The 20,176-nt window shown below is 36.7% G+C and overlaps 1 protein-coding gene across 5 annotated transcripts in view; it reads right to left on the reverse strand.

The window, feature by feature from the left end:
• Positions 1-20,176, reverse strand: part of CDH13 (cadherin 13) — a 479,376-nt gene that overhangs the window by 81,838 nt on the left and 377,362 nt on the right. For all 5 annotated transcript variants that reach the window (XM_005020165.6, XM_072044043.1, XM_072044040.1 and 2 more), the window contains one exon: positions 9,904-10,044. In XM_005020165.6, the coding sequence (XP_005020222.4) occupies positions 9,904-10,044 (141 nt within the window). The remainder of the gene's footprint in view (positions 1-9,903; positions 10,045-20,176) is intronic.

Here is a 20,176-nt window from a genome sequence, read left to right on the forward strand (position 1 = left end):
ACTTACCAATTTACCTACTGCCTAAGCTGAATATGAATGATGTAATGATGGTTTAGGAGCCACCCCAAAATGAATATCAAGTATGAAAAACCACTGTCCTTGCACGCAGAATTTAGGATTTCAGACAACTGACTGTTACACAGGCTAATGACATCTCCACATACAGAACTCAAAAGTCATTTTGAGAAAAAAAATTAAAAAAAAATGCACATTTTCACATCTTATCTGAAAAATATTAGTGTGAGTTTTCTTTGAGTGTTCTGCCTGCACTTGGTGTTGAAGGTGGAACTCCCTGGACAGTTCACGAGGGACAATATGCTATAAAACTGGACAACAGTAAAATTAAGCTAAATTTCCAGGGAGTGCTTCAGTAGCACATTCATTAAAAACAAGAACAACAACAAACAACAAAAAAACCACAAGAACATTTAATTCCTCAGGCTAAAAACTCCATTTTTAGACTTTATGATAAAACCTCAATCTCTAGAAAACAGTCCTAATTTAATTTGAAGGTAACTGCAAAATTCCATCTGAACAGAAAATGTTGAATTGGAAAATCACATAAACATTCCTAGCAATGACGGATAACTTTTTTGAAGAAATGATCCAAGACTAAGCATGGAAACATTATATTCTCTTTGTTTAGCTTGTGCGACTCTCAAGAGCCTTTCCCTGAACCTTCCTTCCTCATTAATTTCTACTTTTTCTAATTCTACCATCCAGTTACTTATCCAAACTTGTATTTGTGCTAAATGTAGTCAAAACCCTTACTGCTACTGTTTGCTTTGTAATTCAGAACTTAATATCTATGGTAAAGTTCACACTTCACAGACCACATTGAGAAAGCATATTAACCTTCACTTCTTGCAGAAGAGAACGATAAATTGTGGCTTTATGGCTTTTTTGTTGCTCACACTGTTTGGATATTTTCTGTTAGCAGAAGCAGATGGAGGAAGTCTTCAGAGGATAGTCAGCACTGGAATGGTTTTGCAGTGAGAATTTACCAGCTGTAGTAAGAACTGCTGTTATTACCACTGAGTTGATGCTGACCTTCTGAGAATAACCAAAGGGTTACAAAAGGCAAGGACTCACACAGACATTCACATCAGGACTGCTCAGATCAGCTGATCATAGCAAATCAATGAAACTAAACAAAGGGCAGGGAAGGAACAGGGGATGAAGGAAAAAAAAAAAAAAAAGATTGGCAAAAAGACAAGTTTACTATGTGAGCTCATTGGAGACCAAGAATGCTGGGAAAAAAGTCAGATCTGGAGAAGCAGTGAAGTGCCTTTCTGTTCCTCCCCAATTTCACACTGTTTGAATGATCATTTCTATTCATAGAACCTTTCCTGTACTTATACAAGTGTTTCTCAGTTGCTTTCAGATTATAAAGCAGGCACTCTGTTGTTTTATGTACCACTGAAATGTGTTTATCTGGAGATTAAATAGACAACTTCATGTATTTCATGACCTTGGTGGAGAGAAACAAAGCAATGAACTCACCCCTCACAAGCAAAGATAAATGTAGAAGTCTGCTGCCTACTGCTATGCAGTGTATCCAGCTCTAATTATGTGATAAGTGGATGGACTCAGTGTTAAACATATTTTGCAGAAGTTCTTGAACAAAGTGCTTACACTGGTTATGCAGATAGCTCACTGAAAGCCACATGAATACAAATTATTATGCACACAGTTTGAATCTGGATGAGTACAGGAAATACTGGTCTTCTGAACACTTTTTTTTCTTAACAACCTTAAATTTCAGTCAATGCACAGCATAAACATTTGTTTTTCTTCCTCTCTCAAATTATTCCATTCATACTTGTAATGCTACAGTAGAGTGTTTGTTTTAAGGTCATTGGTAATTCAATCCTGAATGGTGCTGAGCATTTCTTGTCACATGAGAAACCTCAAACCAGCTAATTCTGATAAGAAGTGACACTCAATATTGAATAAGAAGAAAAAGAAATAGCAAAAAGGTAATTTAATTGTCCAGATAGCCAGACTGTTTAAATAAATCTTCCAAATGTCCTTAGATTGGTACCACCACAACACAACCCAGAAATATTAACGTTTTTCTCGATCACAGGCATTTTTCCAAGTTATTTGAAAGTGATTAGGTTTAGAAAGAAGATAAACATTTGGGATCTTAATTACATTGAGAATCAAAGCAATCTATGCTCCTAACACCAGCTTTTAAAATTCTAATGGGACTTAGGTGTCTTTACATCCATTTTTTAAATCTAGCAAGCTTTTCTCTTTGGCATCTAAAATTATTCTATAAATGAGATCAAAATGCCTGGGTTATTTCAAGACTTAGATTCCTAAACTGCTTATGTGATTTTGGAAGAATTTTGCATCTCACAACAGTGGAGAAAACTGAATGCCTTGGACGTTAACACATGAATGAGCAATGCCCAATTAATAACCATGTAAAAGTGGTGCAGTGTATAGAACTGTAGAATGTAAATTTCAAATATTATTTTTGCAGTGAGAACAGAAAGCTCAGTCTTCATTTACAAAAATAAAAATGAAAAAAAAACAAACAAACAAATAACAAAACACATTTAGATGCTTGTTTCCTTTCACATGGATTTGATAAATAGCTTTCCACTTGACTAATAGATATTTTCCAAACTAAATTACTACATGCTTTGCAAATGAATTCTAGTAGAAACACATTTACATCTTCATCTTTGTCTTTGTTTAAACATGAAAGAACACAAGTCGGTTATGGGACAACTTCATCTCTTCTGATTTCAACTAATGTCCTGAGTTACTATTTATGGGAGAAAAATGAATGTCACAGGTTTAACAGAAGAATTATTTTTTTCTTTTATTAAATAAATAATATATTCTGAGCTACAGGTCTTCTTCATGCATAGCCCTCTTTACACATGAATAAAAAAGACATGAAGGGCATAATTTGCCCTCCATATCTGAGGACAACAGAAGATGCAATGATCTTAAGTTCTGGCAAAAGAAGCTAAAATCAGACTATGCATTTTCTTTTACTGTTAAGATTTGAACAGAAACAGATAGAGAAATCTTTTGATTCTCAGTCTATGTATGTTTTAAGAACAGGTGAGACAGACAACTTACAAGGATGACGTAGGAACATCAATCCTGCCTTGATCCTATTTCCTCTGTTTTCCATTATCAGAGTAATTTTCTTTTAATTCTACTCTTTACATGTGAAAAATACACCAGGTAGTGTCTTTCACCTGTTTTCTGGAGGACTCTTGGACACCTGGGCTTCAGCAATGTTAAGTGTGTTGGTTGGCTGCTCCAAGAGTATGACAAGCAAGTAAAACTGAATGAAAAAGCCAGTGCAAATATTTATGTAGCATAGGGGGTTTCTGAATGGTAAGGTACACTTCAGGAGACTTGCTAGCTGTATTTATAGCTCTAGAAAACACGAGGATGGCCTTGTTCTAAAGCTGTTCTTTATGCCAGAGTTTACTGACATTGGTAGAGCTTCGTCCTGGTCTGTTGAGTTTCTATACAATTTCTGCTTTCTGCATACATAAATTCTCAGCCCAAAAATGGGAGCCAAACAGAAATTCCAACATGCATTTTATCCATTTGATTTTACTAAAATGGTTTTATCCATTCTACTAAAACTATTTTTTTTTTTTTTTTTTGACAAAGCAGTACTGGGGACAGTTTGCTCCAACTTGAACACGCTGCTAGAATTTAAATCTGATTCTCATATCATTTAGGCCACAGCACAGTTCTATGTCTTAACTATTAGCCTGGCAACTGCTTCTTTTCATCTGTTCAGGTCTGCTTATTGCTGCTCAAGTACCTCAGCTCAGTCATCTAGCCTTCCAATACCTAGCATGAGAGAATGGTATGTGAAACAGGAAAAAGCCAGGCCAACTTGTTCTCACCACCCTGCTGAGCCATGCTGGCAGTTCCTACTGGTCTTTTCCTTGCATTCTGTCTGGCTTACATGCTCACTTCCAACAGAAAAGTAAAAGAAAGTTAAAGAGGGCTGGTATCTTGTCATGCTCCTGAACTGTGTGTTAGTCAAAGCACAGCACACTTGCTACTTTTTGCACACAGGTATAACTCTTGCTAGTAATTTCTCCAAAACACGTGTAAGGGTCTAGAGGATAAAGTTGAAAGGGGAATCATGTACCATTTACAGAATTGTTAGTGTCCAAACATAGGGTCCTTCTCACTGATGAAACACTCAAAGGAAGGAGATTATTTAGGTGTCCTAAAGGGCAACATTTTCCCTGTAAAACAAGATAAGACAAGGGCTGACTTCCAGATCTCCAAAAAAGGGAAAACAAGATTTATTGTTTTCAAATGAGCAAACTAAATGGACAGATCTGGCCTGTGTTTCTAAGGTATGTATAGCATGGAAAACAACAACATTAAGTCTAAGTAATTTTCTAGAGGAAGTATGGAAAAAAAAAGCCAGGAGGAACCTCAGTAGTACTTTTAATTCAGTATTTGGTCTTCAACATGATCTAGCTAACACCAAGAATCAAGACAGGGGCTCTCAAAGCTACAAGCATGTTTCTCAACTGCCTGAGTTGAAAAATAAATCTCTCCAGATGGTGCTCTGAAAGTCTCATATCCTCTTCGAACCATGAGCAGACGGAGATACATATTGTACTCCAGGGGCTGTTTTACCCCAGTGGGTAGCACAACTGAATCAGAAGATAGTGCTGGAAGTCATCATAAATCACGGTGACAAGCAACCTATTCGCTTACAGGTCTCTACAGGAATTGATGAATCATTTATTAAAGCACACATTAGTCAGTTATTACTCTTTTATAAACCATTAGTCAGTAGGTATTCAAATGTGAGCAAATCATATTTTTCATTTAAGACTCACAGCATCACTATATCTCAAATATAACTGTAGTGATGTTTTGTCAAATTATACAAATTTCATTGTGTTCACAGGAGGCAAGCTTCCTTATTTAACTGGAAAAATCACTTAACTGGAAAGATCATTTTGCATGACATTAGAAAAAAAGAAAAAAAAAAAAAAAACAAACAAAAAACAACTGCATTCATAGATCCCTAAAATTTAAAATAGTAAAAAATCTTACTGTCCTGGTGTTACAGAATTCTTTGTATTTTACATGCTTTTTCCCAGAAATGGATCAAGTTGATGGTGAGGATGGAAGAAGAAGAAAGAGGAACTGTCTTAAGAATGAGACTATACCCTGGCCAAATGAAGCCTCTCTTTCTAATGTGCAAATGAGAATGCTTTGACAGGTCTTGCTACTTGCCCAAGTATGACATGGGATATGCTGCTGTCCCAAATCTGTGGTGAAGAACAGATATGAGAGTTACGTGGACTATAGAAGAATCGTCCCTCTAACCCACATCACTGCATTCTTCCCTCCAGTCCCTGAAAACATCTGCTAAGGAAAGGCAATATGTCTTATATTAAAGAAAAGATATTGTACTACTAAAGAAGAACAATGGAAACCTCTTCCTTTGGAAAGAGATACTTCAAAAAAATCATGACAGCAGCCACGAGAGAAAGGCAAAGGAATTCAGTGGAATTCCATGTTTGAGCATATATACTGGTCAGGAGTTGAAGAAGAAGCAGATTTTTCTCTCTCTCTCTCTTTTTTTTTTTTTTTTTTCGGAGGAGGAGGAGGAAGAAGAGACAAAGTATATATCACTGTCATGTTGAAACAAGCTAGGTTTTCCTCCATTGTGTCTTGGGGAACGACTGGCCAGAAAAATACCTACAGCAACAGATGCAATAGAAGTATTTGCCAGCTTGTGCCTTCCAGCAGATGCTACGTTGTTCATCCTTCATCCCTCTTCAACCACAGTGACATTAGCTTTAGACTAAAATCATGGTTCTGCAGGAACACAACACTGCAGCTGCCTGACCCAAGTTGTTAAAGTCATACAAGAAAATCATTTTTTCTTAATTTGTTAGGTTTAAAAATAATACCAGCACCACTAGCATTCACTCAGTCTAATTCATTCCTGTGCAGTTTGAATATCCACGAGTACACAAACCAGATGTCAAATTTTCCAGAATGATTAATTCCTGCTCCACGTTTTGCTGCATTACTTCCTTTTAAAGAAGTAGTCCCTTGCTACTAAAGAAAAGTTCAGCCTAAGGCCTTAACTTGTTGGAAAGGAAATGCCAAATTGCTCTTTGTGATACAAAATACATGTTGTATACAGTAATTACTCAAAATTTTCATTTAGAAACTCTTTCATATTAAAGAAATAGGATAGCGAATTAACAAGCAAACAAACAAACAAAAAACGCTAACTTTACAAATATCTCTATTTCATTTTCTGTAATTTAAACCTGGCATGATGTCCTTCCTGGCCATTGCAATGTTTTAAATGGTAGACCCTGTTATCTCACTCAAGGATTTTTGGAGGAGTTTTTAAAACATTGCTCTTTTAGGTATTAAAGATGAAATTATTTAAACCCCTGGAGGAAGCAGGGTAGAGTTTGCAAGTCTGAATGGATTTTTGCACTGCTCAGAGCCTATTATGAACAGTAGGGGTAAGTATATACATGAAATAGAACAAGGCAGATATTTTGAGAGATGTGTATAGTGATGGGGCAGTAACAAAATAATTAACTGGGCTGAATCTCACGGAGCAACGTCTAATACATTAACCCATCAAAGTACCTGACACATACTTATAATCTCAAGGGCTTTAACAATTCCTCTGAAGTTAATGGAAGTGCTTTGCTGGATCACAGCCAGGTTGCTCAACTTCTGTAGTTATGCCCTAAAGCACCATCAATGATTTTTTCCCTAAGCACAAAGGCCACAATTGCATCAGAATGGTATGGTTGTGGTATACTGGGGAAAAATAATAGCAGATGGAAGAACAGATTCACTAGCCAAACATTTCCTCTTCCAGCAAAACTTGAATAAACCCAATAGAGGCTCCTGCAAAGCTGTGTACAGCAGCAAAGGAGCATTTAGACCTTTCTGAAAACATAAAATAAAACCCATTAATGTGCATTTTGAATAAGTGTATAAGGTCCTGGCCTCCAATGAATAAATATAGTACATATGAGTACACGGAAAAGTACCACTGCTTAGGTGTAGATCCATAAACTTGTTTCAAAGATACACAATACAGTCATAGGCTTTGTAAGAAAAAAAGAGGAAGAGATCACTCCAGTGTCAAGAGATGAAACTTATCCTCAATTGACAAAGACATGTTCAAGCATGACTGAGATTGCCTTGAACTGAGGACTCAAAGGATTCATCTTTTAAAACATGCAGGGTTTCTTGGAAAAAGAATATATAGAAATACATAAATTTTCAACTTAGGAGGAGGCTTGAAAAATCATCAACCTTTTGGCTTAGCATTAATGTTACTGAAATAATATATTTTTGAGGTATGTATAGCAACACATTTGAGGTATGTATAGCAACACATTCCACAAAACATTTAGTCCAGAACCTGTACTGCCTTGCATTGTACTCATACAGTGTCCAGATCTTTGTTTAAAGGTTAGTGAAAAAATATTTAGAATAAAATCCAGTTGTTACAACTTTATTGTTCTTCACTGTGTTGTATCAGTAATGAATTTGACCCTGTGTTCACAGATGAAGAGAATGCATTGAAAACTTCACTTAATCAAGCTACATCAAAAGCATATAACAAATAAAGGCAGAGCTATTCTAGGCAGAAATTATACTGTCAGAAGAAAACACAGGTCAGTAAATATTCATTTGTTTTATAAAATGGAAAAAGGGACTGAGATGAAGTATCTTTAAAGAGAAGGCTGAGAAAATACAGCAATACTATATAAACTAAATGCTAGAGCAGCCAATCTCTGTATAAAAAAAAAAAAAAATCAAACCTTCAGATTTACTGTATTTGAGCTTTCTACTTCAAAAGTTATCTTGTAGAATATGTCTTGTTCTTTCAAGTCTTCTTCAAATCAATGGTATCACAGCATGTGGTACACAACTAGCATATAAATACAATAGCTAAGTACTTTAAGAAAGCAGCATTAGCTTTATTAATAGACACTATCCCTCCCCTTACACTACATATTTTAAATAGAGCATATGTTCAAAAGGGGTCCAATACCATATGCCTAAAGACTGAGTTTTCCTGCCTTATTCATGGAATAAGAATAAGAATTAGCAAGGTAGAGTGAAGACTGATGAGGTCATTAACATCTCTAAATAGTAGTTAAAGGTTCAAAACCATGTCATACTGTGTATATATATATATACACAGTATATATATATATATATAAAATCATTGTTATCTGTATAGGAAAATTTGCATGTCATATACATTGTAAGAAAGACATACAAGACCAGACTTTTCAAAGACAATGCTATCTCTCATAGGAATTGTTTCTAAAATGACCCAGCCAGCCTTCTAAGAGTGTAGATTACCTTTTACTATCATTAACTGGAATGAATTTATAAACATTTCTGAATTTCCACAGAAATAGATACCATCTAACAGTAGATTAAGGGCCTAACTAGGCACCCAAGATTTTAACACTAGCCTGAATTACCAACGAAAAATATTAAAGATACGTAAAACATACAAAAAAAACACGATATATAATTAAAGCAGATTTCTTGGTTTGGATAAGGCACTTGTAGTACTTTTCAGGTGGCTGTAATGGTCTTGCCAAAGCAAGTAATTATAGCTATTGCCATTGATTAGCGAAAGCTAACATTCCTGCTGGCAAAATTGTTATTGTTTCTTATTTCTTACTCTTTCTGACTTAAAAAAAAAAAAAAAAATATATATATATATATATAATAATCTCGTCCCTTCTTTATTAATCGTATCCAATTTGCATTTATAAAAGAAGTAATTATTCAAGTAAAATTGCAGTAATTTATTTCAATATAATCTGTTGTCAAACTGCTAAAATTAGGCCAGAAGGAAAAAAAAACATATATATATATAAATGAAAAAAAAAAAAAAAAAAAAAAAAACAGAAAAAAAGAAGAAAAACCTAAAGAAAAACCAAGACTTTTACAACAACAGATTCTCATTTTCTTCTTCTAAAATTACCTGAAAATCAGCATCCCTAGTGCTTACTTCTCATCTTTTGGGAATATTCCTTAAAACTCACACAGCTTCAGGAAAACTTTATAGCAGAATCCAAACCAGCTGCTATTAGGTAAAACTTCAGACACTCTAATTTTCTCCAGATACCAGAAGAACAAAAAAAAAAAAAAAAAGCAAAAAAAAAAAAAAAAAAGGCATACTAATAATAAATGTAGGTGAGGGAAAAGAATAGTGTATGAAGGGCAGAAAACTGGGTGGATGCTTTCCCTGAAGCCAGAAACTTGGCTGTAGCAGAGCCACAAAATCCTGCAGGCAGTGAATATTTTTTGTTACAAACTTCGTAGTATTTTTCAGTGGAATTCAACTTGCAGGGAAAAACAACTACAACAACAAAAAACTTTCCTTGAAAAATTTCACCAGTAGGTTGAATTTAATGCTTTCAGGACTGGATTTTTTGTTACAGAACTGACAAGACTAGCTTTCTCACAGGTGAAGTGGGTGAAGTGCTGAAGTCAGGACAAAAGACATTGCTTTCATCCATGTTCCCTATCATTAAAAGCCCTAAGCTAGTATGCAGACTGGAGGGAGAACTCTGTTTTCCTCATAGGAACAAAACAAGAAAATTACCATTAGCAAACCTATTGTACAGGTTTTCATCCCGTTAGCCAAGCTCTCAATTATATCCCTTGACATAATTTTTTACCTTGTGGTTGCACTTTAGAAATGATGCATACCAATTTATTAATGTAAAAGAACAGCTCTTGGAAAGTCCATCACATTTAGCTAAAAAACGTTTAAGTATTTTCTTCTTCCATTAAGGAACATTTCTGTATTACTTACAATTATAGGCAACAGTTTGTAGAACACAGATGGCAAACTCTTACCTCCTTCTTGGTAAATTCTGGTGCATGGTCATTTTTGTCATCAATAAGAATAGTGGCAGTTGCTGTTTCAGTTAGCCCCACATCAAGACCTCCCATATCCTTAGCTCCTATAACCAGCTCGTATTTGGGGGTTTCCATAGTCTGAAAAATAACAGAAAAGGAAAGGGTTCAAGAAACCAAATAATTACATAGAACTTTTACTTCACATTAAAATTAACAAAATCTGAAACTTAATTTGGTCTGACAAAACATAGCATAGAAATGAATATGATGACATAGTTCAGGTTTTAGCAAAGCAGAAGCAAAACCTTCTCTGAACTTCAGCTGCTAGGATGGAAACCTTATTTAGAATATAATAGGAAGGAAGACAAGTAAATATTGGTAAACAGTACATAACCTATCCTGATATTCAGGAGGATTAGTAAAGAGGGAAGAAATTAAAATATACCTGCTCTTTCAGAGTAAGTTTTCACTTCGCTGCACCAGTATCCAGCAGTCTACCTCCTCAGTATTATGATGGATATATAATTAAATACTGATGTCACAATCTACATATACATTCATTTCATTCATTTTATTTATTAAATTTCATTCATTCTGCATAATAGCATTTAGAATGGCAATCTAAATTTGCTTCCCTGTAAGAAACAGGGAAGTAGTTTCTAAAACAGGCAACAAGTGCCTGTTACTCTACATAACAAATGTGAACAGTAATGTTAACAATTTTACATATGTTTAGCCACTTTTTGTGTTATGGTTACTGATCTGATTGTCTACTTCTTGTGTAGCTAGACAGAGCTAACTGCACAGGTCCAGAGGAAAAGCAACCTTGAAAAACAGCCATGACTTTGAAAAAAAAATAAATTACGGCCACTGCGCTGCAGCGGAAATGTTACAGCATATGTAATTCACCTCTCTCACATTAGACACAAAGTACATCTGTATGCTCACTGGACAACTAAGTATTAGTACATTCGATCAAAGGAAGTTATTAGCCTCAGAACCTGCTCTCATGGAGCTCATAGAGAATTTTGACATGGATTTCACTAGAGACAAGACTGGGTACCTAATGAAAATGAATATTTTCCACATTTGTATGGCCGTCTCATATGGAACCATCTGCACAAAAACCATATGTGCTGCATCATCAATGGAGTACACAGATGGGAAAGTGCTGCAGTCACCTTTAAAGCTATATGGTAAGGATCACCAGTGCTTGGGTGGTTTTTCAAAACTTCCTTGAAAAACAAGTCTGGAGCTCAGGAGCAAAGCTACGTAATGGTACCTGAAAGGGTAGCTAGGGCACCACAGCTCAAGTGCTTTTTTAACCTCCGACTATCTCTATCAGCCATCTGTGCATACAAGAACAAAGGCTGCACATCTTTGACATCATTCATCTATGTCCTTCAGCTAACAGTCTTCCAGAGAATTAACATGCAAGGAGAAAACTGGTGTGAAATTCCATATAGCAACACCATGATCTGTCTGCCACCCATACCCTGCCTTATAAAGCAGAATCAAAGAAGCTGGAGTAGGGCTTATCCCACAGCAGAGAACCTCTCGCTGTTTAAAATTTAGAAAATAGTTAATTTTCATCTCTACAATAGCAAGCTCTAAGCAAAGGTTAGCAACCTCTGGGCCACACAGTCTGCTCCACAGCTAACTGATTGGAAAGTATTCACTAAATGGTGCTTTGTATATTCTCGTGGGTACATCACAACATCTTCCTTGGAGAATGTGTAAAAGGGGGGTCCTAATTGCTTAGTACTTCAATCCTGAAGCATTTATAGGTCAGAACAAAAGCAACCAGGTCAGTTCTTCATCTGATCACCTATTATGAAGCAATATATTTGCATGTGAAATCAATGAGTCAAGCCAGAAGATATGTTTAGTTCAAAGAACATATGGACTACTAGAAAATTGGGTGCCATTGCCACTAAGAGGATCCTAAGAAAAGTATTTCCTTAAGTCTTACAACATTGTTCCACAAAATTCATCTCAGAAGGCAGCAAATTCAGAACAGGATTTTGATTTATATCATAGGAGAAATATACACAAAGAAAAATTACTGACATTTCTCAAACACAAATTCAAGTTATAGAGTGGAACAAGATTTACAGTTTTCATATATTTCTTTTCTAAAATGTTTTCAAAGTATTGAAAACTGCATGGAGCCTCTCTCCCTTCCCCTAACTGTAACTTTTTCATTATTTTCATTATTTTCATTAGCAAGTTGTTATTATTGCATGGAAAACTTGCAAAGCTATTTATTGCTTCATGTTTATAAACCTTTTGCTCAAAAAGAGGCCCATTTTTACTCACAAATTGGCCTTTCTTCCTTTGAAAACTGTCCCATTTTCTGTTGAAAGCAAGCCCATTTATGCTAGAAATTGTGTCTACTGCAGCAGAAATTTCTGTGACAGGAGTCCAATGTTTAAGCTTGCAATGGAATGTGAAAAACATCGAATTTTGAGTAGTATTTCATATCATTATGAATACTTCACACTTTCCTGCTATGCAGCACTTTCTACATCTAGTTCTGTCACCAAATATTTGCTTTGTTATAGAAAGCAACTCTTAACACGTCCAAACCCATGAGCAGAGGTTTGTTCCCATCAGATGTTCTCTTTAGACTTGGAGATGCACATAAAGGCCTTTTCAACATTTCTCATGCTTCTAGCCCAGTTAATTCAGTTCAGTCACTAGCAGCAATTACTTGGATTGTGTGATTTATCACAATACTGGTAAATCCTGGGACATGGGATTGGGGATCTGTGTTCCTCAGCAGGTGATGCTATAGAGGCCCCGGCGTGTGGGGCCCACCAGGGCCAAGCAGCAGCAGGAGCCTGGCAGCTCCTGGTCACTTCCCTCTCCCTGTGCCTGCTCCTGCTTCCTGAGAAATGAGTGCCTGTGGAGGAGGGGTGTGGAGGAGAAAAGCAGCCCTCCTTCACCTCCACCACCAGCCTTTCCTCCCTCCCTCCATCTCCACTACACTGTGTGGTCCAGGGAGAAACATAGCACACCACTAACAGGGGAGGATTTGGGGACCCACAGTTGCACAGACTGCTGCTGCACCCTGACATTGCCTGTCACTAAACCCAGGCCTCCCATTTTCTCCAAGCAGCGACCTAGCCTCTAGAACACACTCCCGCAAAAACAATCCAATTATGCTATTTGGATAATGAGACATTAGCAACATAAATATGCATCAACTTTCAAGAAAGTGGATCTACAGCTAAAAAGGAAAATAGATTATATTGAATAAACAAACATTAAGTTGCTTTTTGTGTGGCTTAGTATTTATCAGTTGTGACTGTGTGGAGGGTAACACTGTTGAGAGAGTTTGTATAATTACAGCAGGAGATCCATTCCTTTCCCCATAAATTTTCACTGCAGTCATTTAGCCACGGCAGGGGTGACGCTGGCAAATTCTTTGGATTGCCAAGGAGGTGAGCTGTGTCTTGAGTGCTTTTCTTTGGAGGTCCACCCACTGCCATTCTCACCAGTGCTAACACTGGTATCAGATTGCACTCCCCTGCCGTCTTGACATAGCTGGATCAGCACCGGTGAGCATCAAGATGCCAGAAAGGCACTTTTTTAGATTTTCAGATTCCTGACAAAGCCAGCAGGATCTGATCACAACAGAGAAAAATAAACAGTTCAGTGCAGATACATGCAATTAGAATAAACCAGATGATAAATGGTAGGTAGTAGAGAATGGAACCAGATAATTAGGATTTTCTGCCAAGGTTTAAGCTTTTAATATTTCCTACAGATACAAGAAAAAAAACCTATGTGACTTAAGAGATGCAAGCCATAGGTAGTGCTTCACACCACCGGCAGTAACAGTCCAAATCTTGATATGCGTTATTAAGATCGGAAAAAAGCAGCACCGAGGTGAGGAACAGAAATCGTATTGTGGCATCATTCTTTAATAAAGAAACGTATCCAAGCAGTGAATAATTTGTTGTTCACCTAAACTTGATGGCCATGGTAACTACATTTATGTGTGAGAGGAGGAAGAGCAAATGTAGTTTGCTATTCTACACCATCAAAAAAAGTACACCAAATTTTTCAAATCTCCTGAAGCTCCTAAACCAAGCAGAAGTGTTTGTCAATGAATGAATGCATTTGTAGCTTTGCACCATTTCACTGGGGTTATGGACTCAGCATTTTGAAAATCAAGACCTTTATTTATGTGCCTAACATATAATGAAATGCTTAACTTCTGAAGTTCAAACATTTTGGTCAAATGTTTTATTTGAAAATGAAGAAAAGCGGAGTAAGAAATGCAGATTCACAAGAAACTGTCCCAGAAACTGTCTCTCCAGCATTTCCTCCTGGCTGGAGACCTTCATAAGAGACCTACAGATTGCACGTACAGAAAAAAGAAGACAGCTCTCAACAGTGTCACAGTATCACAGACTTCATTTGGCACTACAACACATCACCTAAAAAAATGAGGGGAGAATAGGAATTCCCAAATTCACATGAAATAGTTGCTAAGATCAAAACAAACACTGTTTGGAAAACAAACTTTGTACAGAATATTCAAAACACCTGTAGGGGTTTTAAGTGTATTTACAAGCTATCTTAATGCCTACTGCCAATAGAGTTTTGTACTATTTTGCGGATATTAGTATTTTCTATAGCAGTGCAACAAGGCCTCAATGCCTCTGTTTATAATTCTGTTTATAAACTATGTATTCATGCATATTAATATATCAGCAGTATGCTACCATATCGTAGTTGTTACTAATGCCTTTATAATATAATGTTAACCAGAAAGAAAAATTCTTTGAATTTAAATAATTTCAGTTAATGCTAAATAAATGCTTGTGTTCACTTAAGATGATAATTGCATGTAGTATGCACTGAATACATCCTATTAAGACATAATCAATCTTCTTGTTGAGTAACAATATCAACATTCAATCTAACACTGAGTATGCTGTCAGGATTTTGACAAATGTAGAATAAAAAAATGAAGTAATGTGACTATTAACAGCTTTAACAGACATAACGCTTTTATAATCATAATATCAGCATTTATTTTAAATGCCAATTGCTGCTGTGTAAAAAGGGCACTGTAGACAGACTTTGCATTCAGAGCATGAATTACAGTTAGATGAATACAAAAACGAAAACAAATTTGTAATGTTAATTCTCTTTAGCTCACCAATTTACAATTTTTTTATATAATAAAGGAAGGTCTACAGTTTAATCACTGTAATAAGGTACTTCTGTTATGAAGAAAATCAATATCTGTTTACTACCCACGGGAGAGATATAGTTCATACGCATATCTGGGAGCAAAAAGATGACTAAATTTTCCCTTTCAGCAATTAGTTGTTAAAAAATAAAATAAATTGCTCCAAAATACTTAATACAGATACCTTCCTGTATCTAAGGCCAGAGATATTTGTCTCCCATCAGGAGGAAACCTGTAACTATTTAATATAAAGGACATAGTGTATAAGAACTTCAATTCTTTACAATGCTGACCTAACTACACGCCTAATATATATGGGTATGTTTGTTATATTTAGTGTAGAAATACAGGAACTACATGTGTATGTTTCCAATATTTTCTGTATAGTTATCAATTTTGACCCAAATCATATGCAAATTGTATATGCAAATTAAGCTTTAGAGTTGCCACTGAATTTACATCATTTTGGAGAAGGCAGCCAACTGTGATGGGGTGACAGGCTTTCTTTTGAGAAATATTAGAGGCCTGCAGAGAAAAACTATTTGTTTACTGCTCATTCACTGTAGGAAACACGTATCCATCCTGGCTCTTGGAGACAAACACCACAGTATTTACGCAGATACCAACTCCACTTCAGGAATCATCCTTACATTGAGAATGTTACTGATCAGGAATCTCTCTAATTTCTAGGACAAAAATGATTGAAGCTCCATTTACTCTCAGATTTCCATTTGAATTACTGCTGTCAGTTAGGCTATGCCTGAAAATATACCCTGGGAAGAGAGCAAGTATTCAGTATTCTGAACAAAATCCTAAATTGCTGTAAAAGGTATTAACACCACTGAAATCAGTACCTATACATTGACTTTAACCATATTTTCCTAAGTATAATCTGTCTGGAACAGGCTGTCATGTTGAACTGCAGCAATCACTCACTACATGCCCATGGCTAGTGAAAAAAAACATTTTCCATGTCCACAGCACTAGAAGTATAAAGTACTATAGCAAATCTGAATAGCATTACAGAGTAAGAATAACAGTGTCCCAAGGAAGCTATTCTCAAATGTCACTAAATATATACTTTATTATTATTTTATTTTAAACACAAGCTGTTTCAGCTTTCCTTCTGGACTACTGCACATATATTTTTTTCCCCCAGGAAAAAAAAAAAAAAAAAAAAAAAAGAAAATATTTTCCTCACAATTAAACTGTGCTGCTGAAAGCTTTCGTTCCATTGTGAAAGCATCAATTATTATACAACTTCTCTTGCTGATTTTAGACCCTTCAATCAACGTATTATTATATACTTGGAGGTATTGGGAATACAACTACCACACTCATCTCACCTAAGCCTTCTGTCAACAGCCAGTAATAGCAGTAACAAGTGCCCCTCCCCAATACTAGGTCTGAATTAAAAAGTAGCAAACTACATTACAGTCCTTTTTTCTAACTATACGACCTGAAAAATGCAAGCATTCCTTTTGCATTTACATGTCATTAACACTATTTACATGTTATTAACACTGTCCTTATTTCTTTGCTCTTCCAAAGATTGTCGTGAGTTTAAAGAACATGTATAATCGTGCTTGCTAAATCCAAGTTTCTCCAGGCTCTGTGTTAACATGGCAGCCCAGCTCACTGCCTCAAGGCTCAATGGAGTTTGGGTACCTTCCCCAGAACCACAGGCATAGCTTTTAGGAGATGGAGGTTGTAATTTGGATATTATAATAAGAGAGTAATTCACATACAGAATTTGAGCAGGAAGCCTGTCCTTGTTGGAGCAGCCTTTCAGTTATCCATAACGTTCTGTGGTGCTGACTTTTCACAAAGTGACATGCTGCCCCAATGCTCTTTCCCATTTGCTGCATACCCAAAGGCCGGCATTCCCCTAAGGGGACAACTGAGTGACATTCACAGTGCTCGTACCCAAAAGAACCCCTCACCCTTCCTGCACACCAAGTGCCAAGTGTTCTGCTACCCTTTAATGTAGTATCAAACCTGTACTGAAACCATGGTATATCTATTCTCACTGACTGTACACCTACCAGTCCTTACACTCTCAATGCTGGATAGAAAACATTGTACACTTTCACATTAATTAATTAAGAAACTATTGATGAAGCAGGTGGCAAACAGTTTCTCTGATGTTTAATGCTTTACAAGCCTTAGTGTCTTCATTATTCAACACTGTAATATTGCTAATATTCCAAAATTTCCAAGGATTTTTTAATGAAAAAGCAGAACGTATGATCAGAAAAGTTAAGTCTGACTGACAGATGTAGGAGCCACCATTTATTGTAGTCCTTGTTAATACACTTTTAAGGTAATATTGAAACTACTATAACTTCTGCCAACTTAATTATTTTTTCCAGAGTGCATCAAAACTGCTTTCTCAGAATGAAGTGTCTGCATCAGCGCACCCCACCAGGAGGAGGAGGGTAGGAAAGATCCTGTTCTCCTGTATGAACAAGGACTTCAACCTGCCTGTCCCACCTGCTTCAGAAAGAACCAAGCCTCAAGCTAGCTATCAGCAGCACTCAAAATAAGAATTCCATTCTGGATTACAGATATTTCTCTCAACAAAATGTTTTTTGTTTGTTTTCCCCAAATAGGCATGTTTCTGTAACACATTCATTTTGACAAATCAATACATTCCCTAAAAAATTGTTCTCCTGTAACACCCAATCAGCTCTATTTGTAGTGTTATATATTTCATTTTAACAGTCACAATTTATGATTCAAATAATCTGCAGACCAAAATATATTTGCTAAAAAAAAAAAGTTCAAATAATTTTTATCCATTAAAATATTAGTCATACAATCTGTTTGCAGACAATTTGCAAAGAGAAAGAAGGGCAAAGTTGTTCTAATAATTTGTAGTTGCATATTATTTAATCACTCTTAGTCCCTGCCATACGTAAAAATAAGCGTAAAAGGAGAGGCAGATTTCCCCAACACCGTAACCTATCATGATTATCAGTAGAGACAGCTTTTCAAATACCTCTGTATTAAAATACCTCTGCCAAGAGTATTCTGTAAGCATGTGAAGAGTGCTAAGGTCACGTAATAAAGGTCAATACACAGAGATGAGTTAAGGCTGTCTGCTGTAACTTTAAGAGGAAAAAATCAGGAGCAAATCCCAAAGTATTGAGCCCAAGAAGACCCTCAGCCCAGCATAAATCATCACATCTGCACTGTCTTTAAATAGGCCACCCAAGATTATTTCCACATTTTTATTAAGCTGTAACTGTTTATGAATAACTGCACATGTATGCTTTCATACCACAACATAAGATTCCGTGTTACTTGTAAAACTGTTGGGTTACTACAGAGTTGCATTCAAAACAACACAGAACTAAGTGCATGAGGGTGCCTTCCAAATCATTATGGCATCAAGAGCATGAGAGCACATACACACAAAATATACGCTTTAAAAAAAGAGCCCCTAGATTCCTCAAACTGTGATACTGAAGGAAATATTTCCTTCCTTTTTGCAGGTATAATCACATTAGAATTTGGGAAATCTTCATCAGTAACAGCAACAGGGTGTCTGTGCCTGTGCTTGTGGAACACAGGGCTGGGGACTAATGAGAAGTTCTAAGCATTTAACCCATGGTGAGGAAATCAATTCATGGTATAAATATTTCATACAACAGCAATAACATGCAGCTGGTCAGCACTCCCCTCTGTTTACAGGAAACAAATTGCTTTCCTAAATTGTGTGGACAGCAGCCAGCATCAGTTATCAGTGATCTTGTTGGTAAACATACATTGTACCTGCAGCCCTGAAACACAGGAATCCTTCACTGAACAAAGAAACAAAAGGACCTGTGAAGTATGCTTATCAGTGCGTGAACCAGGTCCTCCTTGAAACTGAATCCAGTTGAAGAATCCCGGCCTTAGGAGGAGGATACTCAAGAGTTCCAGAAAGTAAATACTGCTTTTCACAAGTGTGTCAAGGAAAAAAAAAAAAAAAAAAAGCAGGAGGTTTTTTTCAGTCTGACCTTTATATCCCTAAAGTGTCAATAAGAGAGCCTGAACAAGACAAAGGTAAAATCTGAAGCTGCGTTCAGCCTAAGCACTGTCCCTGCACATTTCTTTCCTCACATAATCACCTCTGAACCAAGCAACACACCAGTAATGAAGCTGAAATCCTGGACAGTAGGTGCCTTTGTACTCCCAAGATGCTCTTACTGGCACACATTTCTGCAGGAACACACTGCAGGAAACTAAGTGAAACATAATGCTGATTATTTTATGATCCATCACCATTAAATAGTCTATCATCTTGTTAAAGATGAATTTAGATTAACAAAGTTTATACCACTGAGATCTGCCTGGATGCCAATGCAATACTTGTGCTAATCTGGTTTGTCATTCTGAGACATCGCAGATCCATACAATGCCTTTCTTCACCTTTTCATCAAACATCACATCCTATATGGATATTCTGGCAAGTCAAGTCCATTTAAAAGCATCCAGCTGAATAGCAATCCTAGAGAAGGCTGCCCAACCACATGCCATGCAGGGTTTGTGTACACTGTTGTGTCTGCACTGATTAGCAAATACCTTTTGGAGTGGATTTTCCCATTGTTCATGCTTACTACACTTCAGTTTGCATCATGGAGAGGTCTTGGAGTGTGGCAGCTAGATTGCTTTCAGCTGAAATCCAACTGGAAAATGTGCCCCAGGAGCCATCTAACACTCCCAGCCACCAGTGTGATTCAGTCTAGGGGACAAGAATAGAGCTGTCTCAAGTTAAAAACTGCAGAACACAGCATGGATGTCAGGTCCTCAGCTTCAACTGTTTTGCTCTATGGATCTGCTTCTTCTGGTCTGTTCTATCTGCTTATGCAGAAAAATAGCATTCCAGTCCACAACAGACAAGACTGCTAGCCTTTAAGTAAGGAGCCAGTGCCAGAAAGGTCATACTCCAGAGATCAGGTGAGCAGACAACAGCAGGGGCAAAAACCGACAGATCCCACAAAGTTCCAAGCACAGTCAAGAGATTACGGTGGTATGGATCATCTCATAAAGCATCTGGTGGTACTTGCTACAAAG

Source organism: Anas platyrhynchos, chromosome 12 (assembly GCF_047663525.1).
Source record: "Anas platyrhynchos isolate ZD024472 breed Pekin duck chromosome 12, IASCAAS_PekinDuck_T2T, whole genome shotgun sequence".
In the NCBI taxonomy this organism is placed as follows: Eukaryota; Metazoa; Chordata; class Aves; order Anseriformes; family Anatidae; genus Anas; species Anas platyrhynchos.